The 17,460-nt window shown below is 37.3% G+C and overlaps 1 protein-coding gene across 2 annotated transcripts in view; it reads left to right on the forward strand.

Annotated features, from left to right (window-relative positions):
- The first annotated feature begins 7,515 nt into the window (after nucleotides 1-7,515).
- The window catches only part of igf2bp1 (insulin-like growth factor 2 mRNA binding protein 1), a 40,855-nt gene continuing 30,910 nt past the window's right edge, over nucleotides 7,516-17,460 (forward strand). Inside the window, exons 1-2 of one of the 2 annotated variants that reach the window (XM_079821233.1) lie at nucleotides 7,516-8,169; nucleotides 9,385-9,445. In XM_079821233.1, coding sequence (XP_079677359.1) covers nucleotides 7,995-8,169; nucleotides 9,385-9,445 — 236 coding nt within the window. In that variant the 5' untranslated portion in view covers nucleotides 7,516-7,994. The remainder of the gene's footprint in view (nucleotides 8,170-9,384; nucleotides 9,446-17,460) is intronic. The other variant, XM_079821232.1, reaches the window with a different exon arrangement.

Genomic DNA, 17,460 nt, shown 5'->3' on the forward strand with positions numbered 1-17,460 from the left:
TGGTTTTAAATGTCTGCATGCTGTTTTTATATCCTCTGCCTTATACACAAGAGAAGACATTAAACACTTGACTATAAGAGCAGCCTCAGATTAGACAAATTGTATGACATTATTGAAATTGTCTTGGAGGCAATGTTCAGCTCTTAAACATCTTAATGTAACTTAATGTAACATCTGCTATAGGCATAGCCTACTTAGAAACTCTTAAAAATAACAGTGACCACACAATTACTAACAAATTCACTGGTAAGCACCACAGAACATGGTATGAAATTTGTCACAGATACACTTTTTAATTTACTTAACCTATCCTTTTTAAATAATTTTCTGTACCTCCCTAGGTTAAATCTCTTCTAGTCTGAGAAACTGTGAAAGCGCATAATTTCCTCAAGCATGAATCTTGAAAGTTTGAATGCACATAACTGAACACATTTTTTGTGTAGTAAATGTGATATAGAAAATCATTAAAGAATATAGCTCTTCTTTTGAAGAACTACCATAATTGGTTTCAATTACTACTCAAGCATATCTTTTGCTAAATATTTGTGATTATTAGTTCTCAAAATATCTTTGTAAACAGAAACACGTTGTCTGTACAAGATTCGCTTGTCAGACAACATGGATGAATTCCTGCGGGTTTAAATTCGTTTCCCTTCAAAAGTACAGCCACATATATGTTTTCGTAATGACGTCACTCATATTAGCTAATTCTATATGATATCTTTCACTTATAGGCTACATCATAATTGTATATGTATCATCTGTGTTTTTGCCACATTGCTGCCTCATGAACTTGTGCAGGATTCCCCCCATCACAAACATTATGACAACATTCGAACTCCAGGGGAGGGGCAATGAAAGGTAACGTTTCATGACGTCACTTACTCGGTCCTGTGTAGTTTTTTAAGCAATCAGAAATTCTAGTCAAACTAATCAATAGGCTACAACAACAAAACCATGCAATGCACCAACACAAAAGTTAAACTGACAACAAAAGTCCTCGCGATGGGCGGAAAATCACGCTTTTATGACACAGCTAAATAACAAACAGTTCCGTTTAAAAAGGAAGTTATCAGAGGAAGTCATGAAGTTAGATATTGGGGGTGTCTTTATGGTTTTTATGCTTCGTATATTAAAATAATTAGGGCATTTAATTGTTTGTGCGATAAGAATTGTGTTATCTAGCTAACCACATTTTTTTTATTGCTCTCAAAACGACCTAACGTGAACAGTTTGAGTTTCACACTTTAGTCATTCATGAAAATGATTTACTTTCTAAGAACAATTAGCTACCCACTTTAGAACATCAGATTCTATTTATCTTTAGTCTTTCGTTATAGCAAACTGTTTATTGAATTCGTAAAATTATTATAAAGAGGTAAACGTCTTGATTGTTGTAACAGATCCTCCAAAACATTTGGATAACTCGTTAAATACGCAGAACACAATTAAACAATTTAATTGGTATTGTTTACGGTCTTGGTTAAAATAATCCCGTGTAACTTTTATTTAACTCACAAAGTATAATTAAGTGTGCCATATTAATCTCTTTATTTGGTCTTATATTTGTTTTCTTTAAACATGTGCTTCGAGTAAATAACACACTTAGCAATGGTGAAAAGATTCAGAATCTAATCTGTAGCATTGCTGGGAAATTATATAAGAATTAATCACACAACAGTAACACAATATTTCGTTTTATTTCGGTAGTGCAGTTATTGTTCTGTTTTCTCGCGTTGAAAGTCTCGTTACAGAACCTTTTTAAATCGCAATGTCTTTTGTCAATTAGCATTTGTACACATGACCAAATAAATAAAATCAATAGGCTACAGCCTACACAAACGTTGAGCATCGGTTTTGTGTAACTCTGGTGCAACACAACTGTCGTATCCAAATTACATATTATGAATGAAATGTCTGGTAAACAACACAGTTTTTTATATTGCATGTGACATCAGTCTGGCAAAAGTTTGCAAGTTAACGAAATTCATTATGATTCGTAACCAAAGACGTATACAATAGCCTTTTTATCAGCCGTTTGGGATTTGCTCCCATAAAGTAGCTGAAGAAAATGGCACTGTTTTCGCTGGAATTCTGATTACATTAATTGTCTCATGATAAATTAATTAAGTTAATGGAGCTGCATGTAGTAGATCTAAATAACTGCAAGGAATACATGATAATGAGTGCTTTAAATTAATTTATAGTGAGCAAATGTATAGTGAGACTGAGTCTCTGTGAGATTGCATTATCTCAAAATGCCCACTTGGTGGAAGCAGCCACGTGCAAGTCATTGCTCTAGTGGGCATGATATAGGCTACTTCAAAACTGTGAAAAGCTATCGGTCTCTTCACAGTTTTGGGTGTTTAACATAGCCTAACTTAGTTTTTTTTTTGAAGATTTGAATCGGTCGATACGCCAGCTATCGCATTAGACATATGAGAGCAAACCAAAGCTTGTTTTGCAACGCTCGCTCGCTTTCTCCTCTCTCGCGCGCGCGCTACGCGTAAACCAGTCTCATTTGACATGTATTAAAGGGACAAAATTGCTCATTGTGTTCATATGCTCAGTACGGTATAATTTCTTCAAATTTGTGGAGAAAAACATACTTTGATAAACGTGAACTGAAACATAGGCTATGTTATACGGACAAGGGAAATTCAACAAATGGTGTTGAGGAGCCTATAATTGTTCATAGTATTTGTACGCGCAGGGGTGTGTTATGTACGTCACCAGCTTAGAGACGAAACACTGTTCTGATTGGACACACCTCCCTCTCCATTTTGTGGGAAATCGCATATTAGCTTCAAGTTGCTGATCATTAAAATAGTTTAGTTTTTTTGTCGTTGCAAAACGGATATCGAATATTTAATGTATTATCTTCGAGAAGTCATACGCAATAGAGGAACTGATGATATGAATCAGTCAGGTACTTCAACAGCAGCGTGTGCATTGAGCCTGATGATCCTTCCCTTTCTTTCTTTCTTTCTTTCTTTTTTTTCTTTCTTTCTTTCTTTCTTTCTTTCTTTATGATTGCAAGTCAAATTCACTCTGCTTTTAAATCTGTTAACAAAACTATTTATCAAACAAACTTTGCATGATTAAAGCTTGCAGTGGTATTTTTAATTGTGCTACATTTTTATTTTTAAAAGTGCTTGTATTGTGCATGTTAATTGCATATTTAATTTTTCTTGTATGTTGTGCTATAAATTACTTTGTTAGTTCTTCCTATAGGCTTCAAATATGTTGTTGCACTCTTAACTTGTACACAATGCAGTTGTAAGAGAAATATATATCTTATTTGATCAATCTTTAGTGACTTATTTTATTGTGAGATTAGATTATACTTAAACTTATATTAAATTAAAATAAACTCAACTTTATTGGGAGGGGCTGATTGTAGGCTATCAAAGATACTTAGTTTTTAACATTAAAATTGCATGTAAAAATGAAACTGCTTGTAATGTAAATTAATTGTATTTATTTGAACACAGCTTTTTCAATCAAACATATTGAAACTTTTTAAGGATGGATAGCCTATGTTTTGCTTACTTTGTTATCTAGTTTAGATGGGCTAGAAATGGGAAAATTTTTAGATATGTCTTTTTACATATTTTAGAAATAAAAGTGAAGACCGTTTTAAACATATATTTCTAAATTCACAATGTATAGATATGAAACAAAACTGTTTCAGGAGTTGGAAACAACACCTAAACATACTGCTGGGGATTTCTTCATTGTGCCTTACTGCTTAGATTAATAAGACTGGATTTAAAGGGTTTTTACAAATCCAGATTATATTGTGTTATTGCCAAGACAGCAGAGAGGGTCTCACATCATTTGAGTGGCATCATGAAAAATGACAGAGAACTGCCAATCATTCTCAGCTTACTCCAAGAGGGCAGAAATTACATCACTCTTATTAAATGTTTAAATAGTCCAATCTGTTTTCTAACAAGTTCTTAAAATATAAAAAAGTATTTGTATCATTCCAAAGTTTTCAAAGAGAAAACCAAAATTAAGACTTTGTATCAAACCTTTTTTTAAAGACTTTGAATCAGATTTGATGCTGTTTTTTATTTTTGTGCTGTCATGGCTGCTTAAACTAAGACTGATATCAACATGTTTTAATTATTTTTGTAACATTTTTGTTCATATTTGTACAGCATGCATGAATTTTAACTAAAATGTCATATTTAAAAGGAATAAAATGAATGCTTAATTTAAGTATTAATTAAATATCACACATTGATAAATATTTATCTACTTGTGTTTTTTTGTTTTGTTGTTTCTATCCATTTAGGCTACAATTTACAAATGCCATGACAACTATAAAATGATTTATGTTAAGCAACTATAGCTATATTTCTTCCATCAATTTATTACTACATTTAATCCATTTCATAATTGATAAAAAGTCTGATAAGTTAAAGATCTATTAGTGTTTTCTTCCATGAGGAGAACTCCATAGATGCAAGCATGGATTACAAAAGAAGCAAGCTAGTAGTTTTCAGGGAAACCATGCATGAAGCAATGAAGTCTTAACTTCTTACACTGTTAGACCTTCTGCAAAAGTCTTCAGGTGATCATGCGAGTTGGACAAATATTAGAAATCTGCCCTTCCTGTGATAGAAAAAAAGTACTTTTGGTTGTATAAAAAACTTTTAGACTAAATAAAATGAAGGTCAATTACATGCAAAAATGTGTTTCTGTCCCTAAACTGCATTTTCACAATGACAAGGTCTTGCATTGGTTAGTTATTATGAAACATTTTTTACATTTTTTCTTTCTGTAAAAGGCTTACATTTCCACTGATAACATAAATCATAATGAACTGTCTAGGATTTTCAGCTACAGTCTTAATTTCCATGTTTAAGACTGATATTGCCTCTGGTCTCTATGCAAATGTTGCTTTCCAAATATGAACTGTTTGAAAATGTCCTAACTTGCCTTACAAAGGCATGTAAGCCAATCAGACAGCTATGGAGTAATATGTAGACAAATACTAAAGAATTTTTTCTTGCATTGAGCTTTATTTATCTGTGTATATAATTTCTGTACTTTCTCCTAAAAGTAACAAAGTTACTGAAATCAGTTAAATTACAAGTAAATGGTAAATAAACATATTCAAACTATTCCTATAGTCATTCTTGCTTCTTTTCAGAACTTCAATCCCACCATGCTTTGTTGTTCCTCAGAGCAAGAACCAGAGCCTTTTTATGAGCAACATGATGCAAGTGAAAACAAAGTACTTGATCATAACATATCTAAAACAGCCGTAATAAATACAATTATTTTGTACAATAAACAGCTTTTTGTGAAGAATATCAAGGGACAGTTTTCATGTATGCACCATCAAACTCTAAAGTACTTGTTGTCCTGGATGAGCTCCATGCCTGTGGTCCCCCTCACCCAGAAAAGAGATGCCCTACCCCCACAACAGCCATTCCTCACCCCCCTCACAGTGTGTGGTCAGGTCACAATCTCAAATCTCAGAGTCCCCTTTAAACTCACAGGGGGTTGTATTGACATGCCAATTCCTTCGCATGACCACAAAATGCCCCCTTTGCAACAGTTTCTTCACAGAGTGTAACTAGACTGTGAAAAGAAATTCATATGCAATGCCATATATGACAACTCTCTTGTCTGTAGTATTGCTCAGCTATTGTTTCATATAATAGAATATGGCCTACACATGGATTTGACCTAGTAACTTTAAAGCTGACTCTGTACAACCACAAAAATTACAGCTTCTAGCTGAGTTTAGACAGTGGCCATCAATACATTGAACCCTTTAGTTAGTAGTTCTACCTTGCATGTCGGATGGTGTTGCAACAGAGACATCCGCATGTCGGTGATGTGCAGCTGAATGCATGGTCTGATGGCCAAAATTCACATCCGTCTGATAGACTGAAATGTGGCCCTGAGTCACGACAAAGCGTGTACGTTTATTAATTGTTGTGAATGTACGTATAAAAATAGGGAGTATAATAAGCTGGAACAATGTGCACGACGCTCCCTTTATAGGGTATATATGGCAGGAAACCTTGCGCGAGAGAACCTCGAGATGCGTGCGCGCATCAGAGCATAGGCTAGCCTACTTTATATTTATCCAGACATTTAAAAAAACGGCGATTAATCACTACAGGCGTGTTACACAGTTCAGATATGCATACAACTACGCCCTTTTCCCTCAACTCGTCGTAATCATCATTGCGCCCAAGTTTCTGAATGACTACGCCATTAGTGATTTAAACATGTGCGAAGCTCGGGGAACAGAAGAAATGGGTTTAAGCGGAATCTGCTCCTTACATCCTTTGGCATGTTGGTCAAAATACTCTGCATTGTGCAGCAGTTCTGGACCATTGTAGAGTGCCAGCGATACGTGAATCATCCCTCATTCTTAATGGAAGGGAAGCCATTTTCTCACAGTGAGCCGGTACTGCCGCCACGTGTACAATTTCAGAGACACGTAACAAAAGTAACCGCTTGAAATTCACATCTGATTTGTGTTTAACTCATTTCAATGGGGATTTGAGGCCGGATTTTTCAGACCTGAGTATATAGCTGAAAAAAAAAGCCTCGCAATGAAACATCATACACAGGGTGTACAGACAATAGGCAATGCAACAGTTGCTCACTTCCTGTTGGTAGGCGGTATCCTCGACACTAGGCCCTGCTGTCTCAACACCCCCCATTTTGAATTAGTTGTTGGACCTTCTCATGTCTCGGTTTGGCACAACATGGAGGTGGGCACGAGAACTTTCGAGATCTCCGTGGAAATGTGTCTCTCTAGTTTCGGAGCTGACCTGTTTAAGTAAAACTGGATTCTGCGTTACCCGCACGGCCAAGTTCCCAGGAGCCGAATTAAAAAGGATACAGTGTTTCAATAAAACCATGCATTGAATATGTGTGTTACTGCTTAGTATTTACTCCACCTCAAAAATGTTTGCCATAAACTTTGGTTGTAAAACTACTCTAAGTAAATATTTTGCTTCACCGCCCTGGTCGTGACCCATAGCTAACAATGTCATGTACATAAAGACTATTGGTTTTAGTATTGGAAATACGTGTTTCATGATCAACTTCTGTCACTTGCGTAAGACTACACACTAACGAGTATGAAAAGGGTAGCCTAACTACCAGAGGCAGCCGAGCAACATCACATAGGGGTTTTATTTGCACATATATTCTCACAAAATGTAAAATTACACTAAGTGGCCTTTTGTCTTGTAAATTGAGTCTCAGTGGAATCCGAAAAAAACATGTGGATGTTGAAACAAAACGTTAAAATAACGTAAAGCACATGAGTACAACTGGAGCAGGTGTGGGCTAGGTATGAATGTGTGCATGTCTGTATGCAATGCATGCAGAGCATATACGGTGCAATGTACAGAGAATGTGCCTGTCTTTCCAAGCACAGCCAGCTTGAGAGAGAGGGAGCGCGCACGCACGAGAGAGCGGAGGACCGGCCCCTTCTCTAGCTACTCTGAGACCACGTGGTTTCTTCTTTGCAAACAAAAAAAATTAGTAAATTCGACTCGGTTTAGAGGCGGTGCCATCGCCAAGCGGTAGGATCTGTGTGACAGTGCAGGGTACAGCTTTAGGTTGAGGGGCAGCGAGAGGAAAGAAATTCCGATCCCGCTATATACTCGTACCACTATTCCATCGTAACAAACATCAGCTTAATTCAAACTGTTATTTCTACAACGCGCTGGGAATTTGCGAAGGTTGCTACAGTGAAGAATATTTACCACTCGCCTGCAGGACTTAATCAGACTACAACGTTACTGTTAGTCGAACTTTCCCCTTTTTTATTTTGGATTGTCTTGCAGTTTGATTTTTTTCCTCCACGTTTTTAATTCCAACCGGTTGACCTTTACATGTATTCCTAATCTGTGGGTGTCTTAGTCCTTTTTCAAAATTAAGAGCGTTTTGACGGAAAGTTTTATTTTCATTTCTATTTTTTTGGGGGAGCGTTACAGTTTTTCACGATGAACAAGCTATACATTGGAAATCTCAATGAAAACGTGACCGCAGAAGACTTGGTTAAAACCTTTGAAGATAACAAGATCCCATACTCTGGACAGTTTCTCATGAAAACTGGCTATGCGTTTGTTGATTGCCCGGACGACCAATGGGCAATGAAAGCGATTGAAACATTTTCTGGTGAGTAAATTGATTTTAATGGGCCTTTCACCGGTTTGCTCTTTCGCCGTTTTTCTTTAATGACTAAAGCGTTTTGGTTGTTTATCATTCAAATTCTACTGTTAGACTATACTAACGATTTTGATATTATTGTGAAAGTGAATCAATGCTTCTACCTTTTTGGCCATTTAAGTTCGGGCAATGTAAGGCTCTATAATGCAAAGGTGCCTGAGATAGTGAACTTTTTAAGTGCAGAGACACTGAAAGCATTCATGCACACATCAACCACGACTTACTTTCTTTGCTCTGACAGGATTAAAACGTGCTTCGTGTACTACTTTGATAAACAACTGTACATTTAGCGTCATTGTGATTGCAAGCTGTAGGACGTAGTTCTCCTAAATTCAGTCTTTAGGTTTAGTTCAACCTACCCGGCACAGCTATAGAATCAGGTTTTACCCCTCCCCCTTTTGGCTAATAGACCAGTGGAGCTAAAATGAAACATGTTTTGTGAAGCCCCTATTGAGTTAACAGGCACAATACTGAGGGTTACCTTCGAGTCTTTAATATATCCGACCATATAGCATTCTTTCATGCTGCCTTCAACCATGCAATTTCACTGCATCTGTCCTACTGACCACAAAATATGTCTCTCCTTGGTTCTCCACATATGTAGCATGTGACGTGTGCTCTATATAGCACGAAGGTCGCCATGCTGATAAGGATCCAGTTAAAACTATCAACCACGTGAAGTCACGGTCAAGATTAATTCATCTTCAGCTGTTCTTTTCATCGCTATATACCCCTTAGGTCTTAACTTGACCAAAAATAAACTACACATATGGATTCTGTCATACAGTTAACGCAAATAGTTCGTGTAGCCCGAGCAGTGAACCTTGAAAGCGTCCTAAGAATTCTGTCATTTAACTAGTGCCAACAAAACATATTTGTTTAATTACTTTTTAACAACACACAGGCCTACCCTTTGCAACCCCCACACCTCGAAAGCTCGTTTAGGCCCTTCGCAAAGCAAGTTATACAGAAGAAAAAAAACATAGTTTCTCTTAACACGGGAAAGTAGCTATATACAATCTTGGGCACACATTTAATCTGTAAATGAAATGTAATTTTTAAAGTTGACGTTGATCGAAGGCCATTTAAGTAAGATGGTGGCATCATTTGTTAGTTGGTGTTACAAATTGCAAAAAAAAAAAATAATGTGTTTCCTTTTTCCAGGTAAAGTGGAACTTCACGGCAAACGAATTGAGGTCGAACATTCTGTCCCTAAAAAGCAGAGGTATTTGCTTTCTCGTGAATCATTCAACAATTGTTTGCGTACTGTATGTAAGCTGAATGTATGTCGTGGCGGTGGCAAAACTGCAACTATGGCACCAGGATCTCGCTGTGTGTTTAAATTGTGGATCTGTTTGGTTGAAACAGTTAAGTTGTTGTTACTTTTTAGGAGTCTAGCTCTCTATATAGGAATATTCTTTGTTTCTCTTCACGTGATGGATGTTATAGTGCTTGGATGTTCAAGTGTGGCATATGCTCTTAGCTTTATACCACGTGCAATGTTACTACAGCGCTATATAGCACTCGTCTCCTACGTTAGGTATGCGTGTATATTTGTCAAACATTTAACATCGCTGGTTTCCGTGTCATTTCAATCACTTGTTCCCTGTTGATAAGGCTTTGGCCTACTGCAAGGCCTAGGCCTCGGTGCTTGATTCGTTTAAACGGTTCATGCTACACATAGTTTTCTAGCCCGCTGTGGTTTAAAATTACTTTGGAACTCCATCGTTATTAGTACTTTTGTACGGATATTTAAAGGATAGACTTAGTAGGGAACGCCGCTTCAGGTCAGTGCAGGAGAAACAAAGCGTATGTTTCGTAAACAGTACCGTTTTAAAGAATTGTTTAATAAATGATCATTTCTCCGCGTTTCTGCCAATGGTTATGAGTAAATCTGAATACCAGAGCATAACTTCTGTTGTTTGGGGGGAAAAATATAGTCAGAAATGTATTTGTGCTCTGGGAGCTTGCATGGGGCGCAAGGACTCACTGTTTATGTGGAACAAAAAGGTCTTCGTCCCCACCCAACTCAGCTCCCCTTCTTACCTCTTTACACCCCAAACGCATTTTTCTTTATCGTCCAAACTACACCTGTTATAACCTATCTGGCGTATAATTCGAGGTATAGTGTTTTAAAATCACGTGAAGACAATAATTTGTGCTAAATAATATAAACAATTTGCAGTTAATGTTTAATTCGTTGTCTCATGTATGTTTGGATAATTTTGTACAGTTTATACATTTTCGTTGTTTTGATGGGCCGCTTTTTGAACAGTTGAACCAGCGCTTTGTTTGTGTTCCCCTGGTTTACGCATCTTAGCTATAAATCAGGCGTGTTGTGAGAGAACGTATGCTTTGCATATTACACTATGTATAGCTATTTTTTGTATTTGTGATGCAGACGCATAATGTGTCTCCAAGCGTATATGCTGATAAAGTGGGCTTTAAAAAAATATATTATTAATTATTGTGCAACGGATATAGGCTATGTTTTAAATATTGCCTACCCTAATGGCATACGTTGTGATTAGTGTTGGGAGGCCAACGTTACACTGATAGTATGACACGTGGTCGCCATTAGAGTAACCAACGTCAGCAATTGAGAAAATGGCGTACAATGTAACCCTCTGTCGAAGGCTCCGTTTGAAAGCACTGGGGTATTCATATGAATGGGTGTAAACGCATATATACGTTTTCATGTGTTAGCGCCATGTAAAACAGTTTACTAAATGGGCTGATGGAATTGCTAGGTGGTATATTTTAGTTAAAACACGTTTTACTCATAAACTCGCATATTTTGCCATTTACGTTTATTGAGGGACTTTTTTCTCCCTGTGTGCGTGTGATAATTTTAGAATTCGTATAGTCTGCTCTGGTGAGACGCTGTGTGGTTCTTTTGATTTTTGAAAATTCCAAGTAACCAGAACACACACGCACACAAAACAACCAGAGTTGTGGAAAATGAATTAGAAATGTTAATTAGAGTGGAACTGTTTCTCGTCGCCATTTTGATAAAGGTCTTTGTGGGACTGGCCTCTGAGGTGCGGGACTTTAAAAAGCAATGCACACCCCCAATTCAGCATGTATGTCTCTTTGACCCTTTGTTATGGTGTATGCTAAGCTTATGTGCTGGTGAAATTTTTACCCTGACCAAATTGTTTTTCTTTTTTTGTTTTGCTTTGCTTGCACATTTGTGCATTCACACGTTTTCAACTTCTATACGTTTCATTTGTTGGTTTAGATAAGTGTGAATGCATGATAAGTAACAAGATTTGGGGAGGGGTGAGGGTCAGAGCAGCTCCTTGCCTATTGTGCACACCCCCTTTGCATTTGGTAACATGGGGTCTGTCTTATGTAAGTGCTCATACATAAAATTAGAAATGTATTTTGTTGAAGAGATCTTATTGTTGCAAATAAACAAATAATACTTGTCAAAACATCATTGCCACCAATAGCTGGCAATAAGAGCATTTTTATATGGTTGTTTAAAGTAAGATGCAGGCACGGTAGTTGTTGGTAAAACTGAAGTTAAATGTGAGCAAAGAATACAGTGAAGAAGACCATTGAGGGTGTAGTGAGTAAGCCATAATGTTTTGTGCATAGAGCTGTGTGGGCGGCTCCATGTCTCACGCCTTGAGTTTCTCCCTGCTTTATGTAATGTTGCATTGGTGTGACGGGGCCATTTGCAATGGCTTGATGGGCCACTTTTGAAGTTCTTAGGCAGGAGAGATTTAGAGACAAGGGGAAGAGCCACACCTTCATGACAATACCGGCCTGGTGTTAAAAGTGTAACAATTGCCCTTCCCCCTTCTTCCAAATGCAACTCTGCATGCTCCCTTCTCCTTGTAAGCACCTATATATCAAGATCCAGCAACGTGGGTTTTGCTGCCTTTAAAAAATTGACAAATTTTGGCAATGGCAAATTCTTTGTGTGCTAAACAATGCAGAGAAGTATGGTGCAGTTTCATAAATCGTTGACATAGATCTGTATTTTAAATATACTAATAACTGAAAAAGTGATTTTATTTTTTCCAAAATGGCAGTATGAAACGATGTAGCTGCTCTTCTGATTTTATGTGTGCATTCGTGAGTAGTAGGGAAAAGAATTGCGTTTTCACTGACGTGAAGCTTGTAGAACTGGAACTTAGGTTTATTGATAAATAGTGATGGGAAAGACCTGTTGAAGTGTATATGTAGCATTGGTAGGTTCTCCCTTTTGCAAGGTTTTGTCTCATGATATTCTGTATTTTAATCATTCAGTAAAACAGATTTTTCTTGTATCTAAGCTTGAGAATCACGTTTACCATGGCCCATGTTTGCTGTCACACCTACTTTGATTAAATTAGTACAAAATATCTTTTTAAAGAACAAAAAATGGATTGTTTGCTGTCTTGCAGTTAGGTAGTGCTGTAAATAGCCTGTTTTATGTGGTTGTTTTTTCTTTAAATAATAAGTAATGCTCCCAGTATCTAACAAATGCTTTGGTTGATTTAACTAGAGGAAAAAAACTGCAGGCTTACAGGAGGGTATATTCTCTGAAATAGTAGCAGTTTTGTAAAAGAAACTCCTAAATAAGGATTTTTGCATTTAAAGAAGCCACGTCTCACTACACCTTTGCAAAGTGGATTCAGCGAGAAAGGGGGGGGAAAGAAAGCTTCGGATTAGAATCGAATCAAAGCGTTTCGCTGGGTAAATAAACGAGCGTGTTGCAATTGCATGCTCAGGCAGTCTGAAGCCACACTTGCCTGCTCTGTCTTCTCTTTCCCTCACTCGTTCTCTCACTGGCTCCCTCCCTCCTTTTCTCTCTGTCCTTTTCTCTCCATCTCCGCTTGTGATCGTAGTACTACAGAAGGCAGGGGGAGGGGTTTTTACGGAGAAGGAGGTGCGACCAATCGGGGGCCAGGAACACCTGTGTGCAGTTTCTCAGAAGCTGTTGACGGTGCTGCACGCGAGGCAACCTCGTTCTCATTCTTCCTTGCTCTCTCTCCCAGCAGCGTGCTTGCTTGCGTGCTGTTTTTTCCCCTTTTCTTTTCCTGGCTTGCACTTATGCTCTGTCTGTCTCTTTCTTTTGCTCTTTCCCTCCCTTTGTCCCTCTGTATTGCATGTGCTGTCTTTCTTTCTGTTGCAAGACATGCATTTTTGATCGATTCCCACATTTGCAGGGCTGCAGAACGTGCAGGCATGTCAGTTTGGTCATATGACGTCCTACTCGCAGGGCTTGCCTGAGCAGGAAGAGGGAGGAGAGGAGGAAAGAAGAGAGGAGATAAGAGGAGAAGAGGGGGTGGGGATTGAGGAGGGAATGCACAGCAGCACTTCCTTGTGGGCTTCCCTTTTTCTGCCGTTACAGAGAGTGATTCTTCTCTCAAAACGGCTGATGTTTTGAACAGAGAAAAGAAAAATGGGAGAGAATGAGGGACAAAGGAAAAAACGCTCATGGCACGTAGACATACTAAAAATGTGAAGGTTAAGTGTGTGTTGTGCCTTTAAGAGCACCCCTCCCATTTTAACCCCTTACCACTTCTCTCCCCCTTTCTCAGTTTTGAACCATCTGTGCTGTGTTATTTGAAAAGGATCGAAGTCCCTTTACCTCAGCTTTGGACTATTCATTCAGTAGCACAAGCACGCCCAAGGGCTTTTAGTCAGAAATTAGATAATTTTGTGTAAAGGGGTTAAAATAGGCAATTAAATTGAGTGTTTGTATTGAGAGATTTCTCCCAATAAGCATTTTTTGATAAGTGTAGTGCCTGTGTTGAGTAAGGATTTGGATAAATTGAGTTGGTAAGAGCTGGTTCTTGTTTACTTGAAGGTCAAGGAACTAGTAATGGAGCATAAGAAAATGTTCTCCCTTACTGTCCATTTGACAACATTTGTGACTCAGACTTCAGAAACCCTGTCTCAGAGATGCATGTATTAACCGCAGAGTCTTGCTGTCACAAGGCAGCGTGAACAGGTGGATGGGACTTGGCTTGAAGTTCAAATCATTGGTTGGCGCCATTTTGCAGCATGGCTGCCCAAGTTGCTGTGGGGTGGGTTTCAGGGTCATGCCTGATTCATATTATGTAGTTTTTTTACAGAATTTTTAAAATGTAATTAATTATTTTATATTTGGAACAGAATTTGGGCATTTACATATTTATTTAAATGGTAAACGTTGAATAAGTTTGACTTCAATAGGAGCAAATAAAAGTAGTTCACTTTGTGTTTGAACTGTTGACATTTCTCCAAAAAATTTACTATTTGTGCTTCTTGGATATGCTTGATGTTCTGGATAAGAATTACTTGTCAAATTACTTTTAAAACGCAACCTTTTTTGTTTGACTTGTTTTTAATTTTTAGTTAGCATTGTGGGTATTTCTACAGAACGGTGCAGTGTGGCATTAAAGAGCAGTCTAGATATGCATGTGGCTCTGTATTTTTGTTTTTGGTGCGTGTGTGGGAGAGATGTGAGACTAGGGGTGTTTCCCAAAGGGAAAAAAACTTCATGGTGGTTTAGCCCTCTGAAGTATGGGCCCCCTGTTCGCCTCAACCCCCCCTCAAATGACTCTTTATTTCTCTGTTGAACTGGCTGTTACGAAGGCGTCGCCATCATAAACACTGGTGAAGCGGGGGTGCCCCTTGAACCTAAAATTCTTTACATTTTTCCAACTACACCCCCCCACCCCCGCCCCCAAACGGACCAATGAACGTGCATTGACTGCCTTGGTTCATAGTATATGATGTTGACAGAATGTTGACACAAGCGACATGAACTTATTAATATTCATTCAAGTTCTCATTGCATATTTAAATTAATGCTCTGCTTGTTTAAGAGCGAAATAAATGAAGTGTGTTCCAAATTGGTTTTGTTGCACTGTAAACAATGAAGCTATTTTGCACATTGTTCTTCTGCAGGATGTGTGTTAAAATGCTGCTGGCTTAAATTCCTGCGCTATTTGTGCTCCTGATCCTGCTTTGGTGAAACAAACTCATGCACAAGCATGCACAGCAATTCAAATTATTGTTTTTCTGCATATTATTACGACAATATTTTTATATTTAACCTGTCTATATGTTTAAATGATTAGTGTGAAAACTTAAATGAAATTAAGATACTGGCTAGCTAGTTGTTGGTTTTCCACTCACTTTGTGTGCTTTTAAAATGTTAGTTTAACAGCACATTCAAGAATTGTCTTCATATCTCTTTAAAATGACATCTCTCTCCTTATTGACTGATTCATGTGCTTTTTTGCTATTATATTGAGACATCACCCAGAAAAATATTTTTTTTTTCTTAGTATTTCTTTTCCTGTTACTGTCATACATTTATAGTAGCATTTAATATATGTAAGCTGGTCACCATTGAAAACTTATCTTGTGACATTTCTATGTGGCTTCTAATGATTTCTTAAGATGTTATCTTCCAGCACTAGACAAAAACAACAACTTTCTATCATGCATGCTCCTAATATTAGCGTTACTTTTAATTGTTAAAAATTAAATTGTTTAAATAATTGTTTTTTGTACCTATAAATAATTATAAACTAAATTAATATCCTTTAAGGTTCCAATTGTTTTTGTACAATGCAATGTAATGGCAACAAAAAATTATTTAAAAGCCCTTTCTCTCTCCATTTCATTAATAATTTAAAATGAGAAAAATCCCAGAAAATTAAAAAATGAGGAGATGAGTCAAGTCCTACAGAATCACATTACTTCTGTATTAATCATCACAAGAGAGCACATATTAAAACTGGGAAAATGTAGCTTATTTTCTCTTTAGTGACCATCTTCCCTCTGTCTTTGCACATATAAATAATGTATGTGTTTACATAATGAATGTATGCCATGTATATAATGTATGTTCTAAAGAGCTGTGTGCCAGTAAAACTATATTAATTTGATGCTGACCTGCCATTGCTGGCTGTTCACACCTGATGAACCGGACATTCTGTAATCTGAATTCTACTCTTGATAATTTGCTATTTAGTAATGCATGTTATTAATATTATTGTGAATGAGTCATCCATGCTTGTTTCATGTTTTCATAATTTTAACAACTGGACTTTCCAGTGAAATGACACCATTCTCTCTGGTGATGGATGCTGAACTTCTCCAATCATGTGGTATGCTTGAACCCTGTAGTTTGGAGTGCAACCCCACATCTCAAAATCCAATCAACATCCCCGTCCAAGGTTTTTTTTTTTTTTTTTTTGCGATGAAACCATTACACTCATATGTACATCACAATGTGTAAGAAAAGATCTATCGCTACTTAAATGTTTGTTTGCTTTTAAACGAAATTAGCCAAAACTCTAGTTTTTGATGTTAATAGTTATTTTCACAGTCCATATTGTTCAATCGAATGGTTACTGTCTGTGCAGTTATTAGTGAGGTCCATATGGAAGTGCTATTGTATAGCTAGCAGTCAAATGTTAATCTAAATGAACAGAAGTTTGCATATTTTTCATTTTGCTGTTTGCTGTTCACCCTTTTCCCTTCCATGAGGCCATAGAAATCATTCAACACTGTTCTTCTCTTCTCTTTTTTAATGCTATTTTCTCTCTTTCTCTCTATATCCCTCTTCCTCCCCCTCCCTTTCTTCCTCCACATTGCAATTCCCTCCTTAGTCCAAATCACTTAAAATGGAGCCTCTAGATCACATGGCCTCATAACAGGCATGTGCTGGTATGGTCATGCTATCCCCCCCTTTACACACGCATGCATTTTAAAAGCGGAGAGAGGGGGAGGGGCTGCCAATACCCCCTCAGACCTACATGGAGTCATACCTTACCCTTAATACAGAAACATGCAATGAAGAGTGTATTCTTCTCAGGTGGAGAATATAATATTTGTGTGTGTGTGTGTGTGTGTGTGTGTGTGTGTATGTGACTAATATTTTCAGATAAGCTGGCTGATAGTGCTTCTCATTTGGACATTGATGTGATAGTATTCAGAGCAACCTTTCAGTGGACTTTATGAAAATTGATAACTCAACGCAGTGAAACTGATAATTTTAGTGCAATCAAGCTATCCATTTAGACATAATAAATAGGGTGTTGTGAAATAGAGCTGATCAGGAATTGATTTCAAATTTAAAGAAAATCTCTTGCAAAAAAAATGGTGTTTGCTTTGTTGTGTTTTGTAGATTTGATGGTATGTATGCCATGCTATCTGTACAGATAGTAAAAAAAAAATTGCTGTTCTTTTTTTTCTAGATTTATCTAATACTGTTTAATATATTAGTATAGTGTTTAGGAAATA

This window comes from Gobio gobio (genome assembly GCF_949357685.1).
Source record: "Gobio gobio genome assembly, chromosome: 1".
Taxonomy (NCBI): domain Eukaryota; kingdom Metazoa; phylum Chordata; class Actinopteri; order Cypriniformes; family Gobionidae; genus Gobio; species Gobio gobio.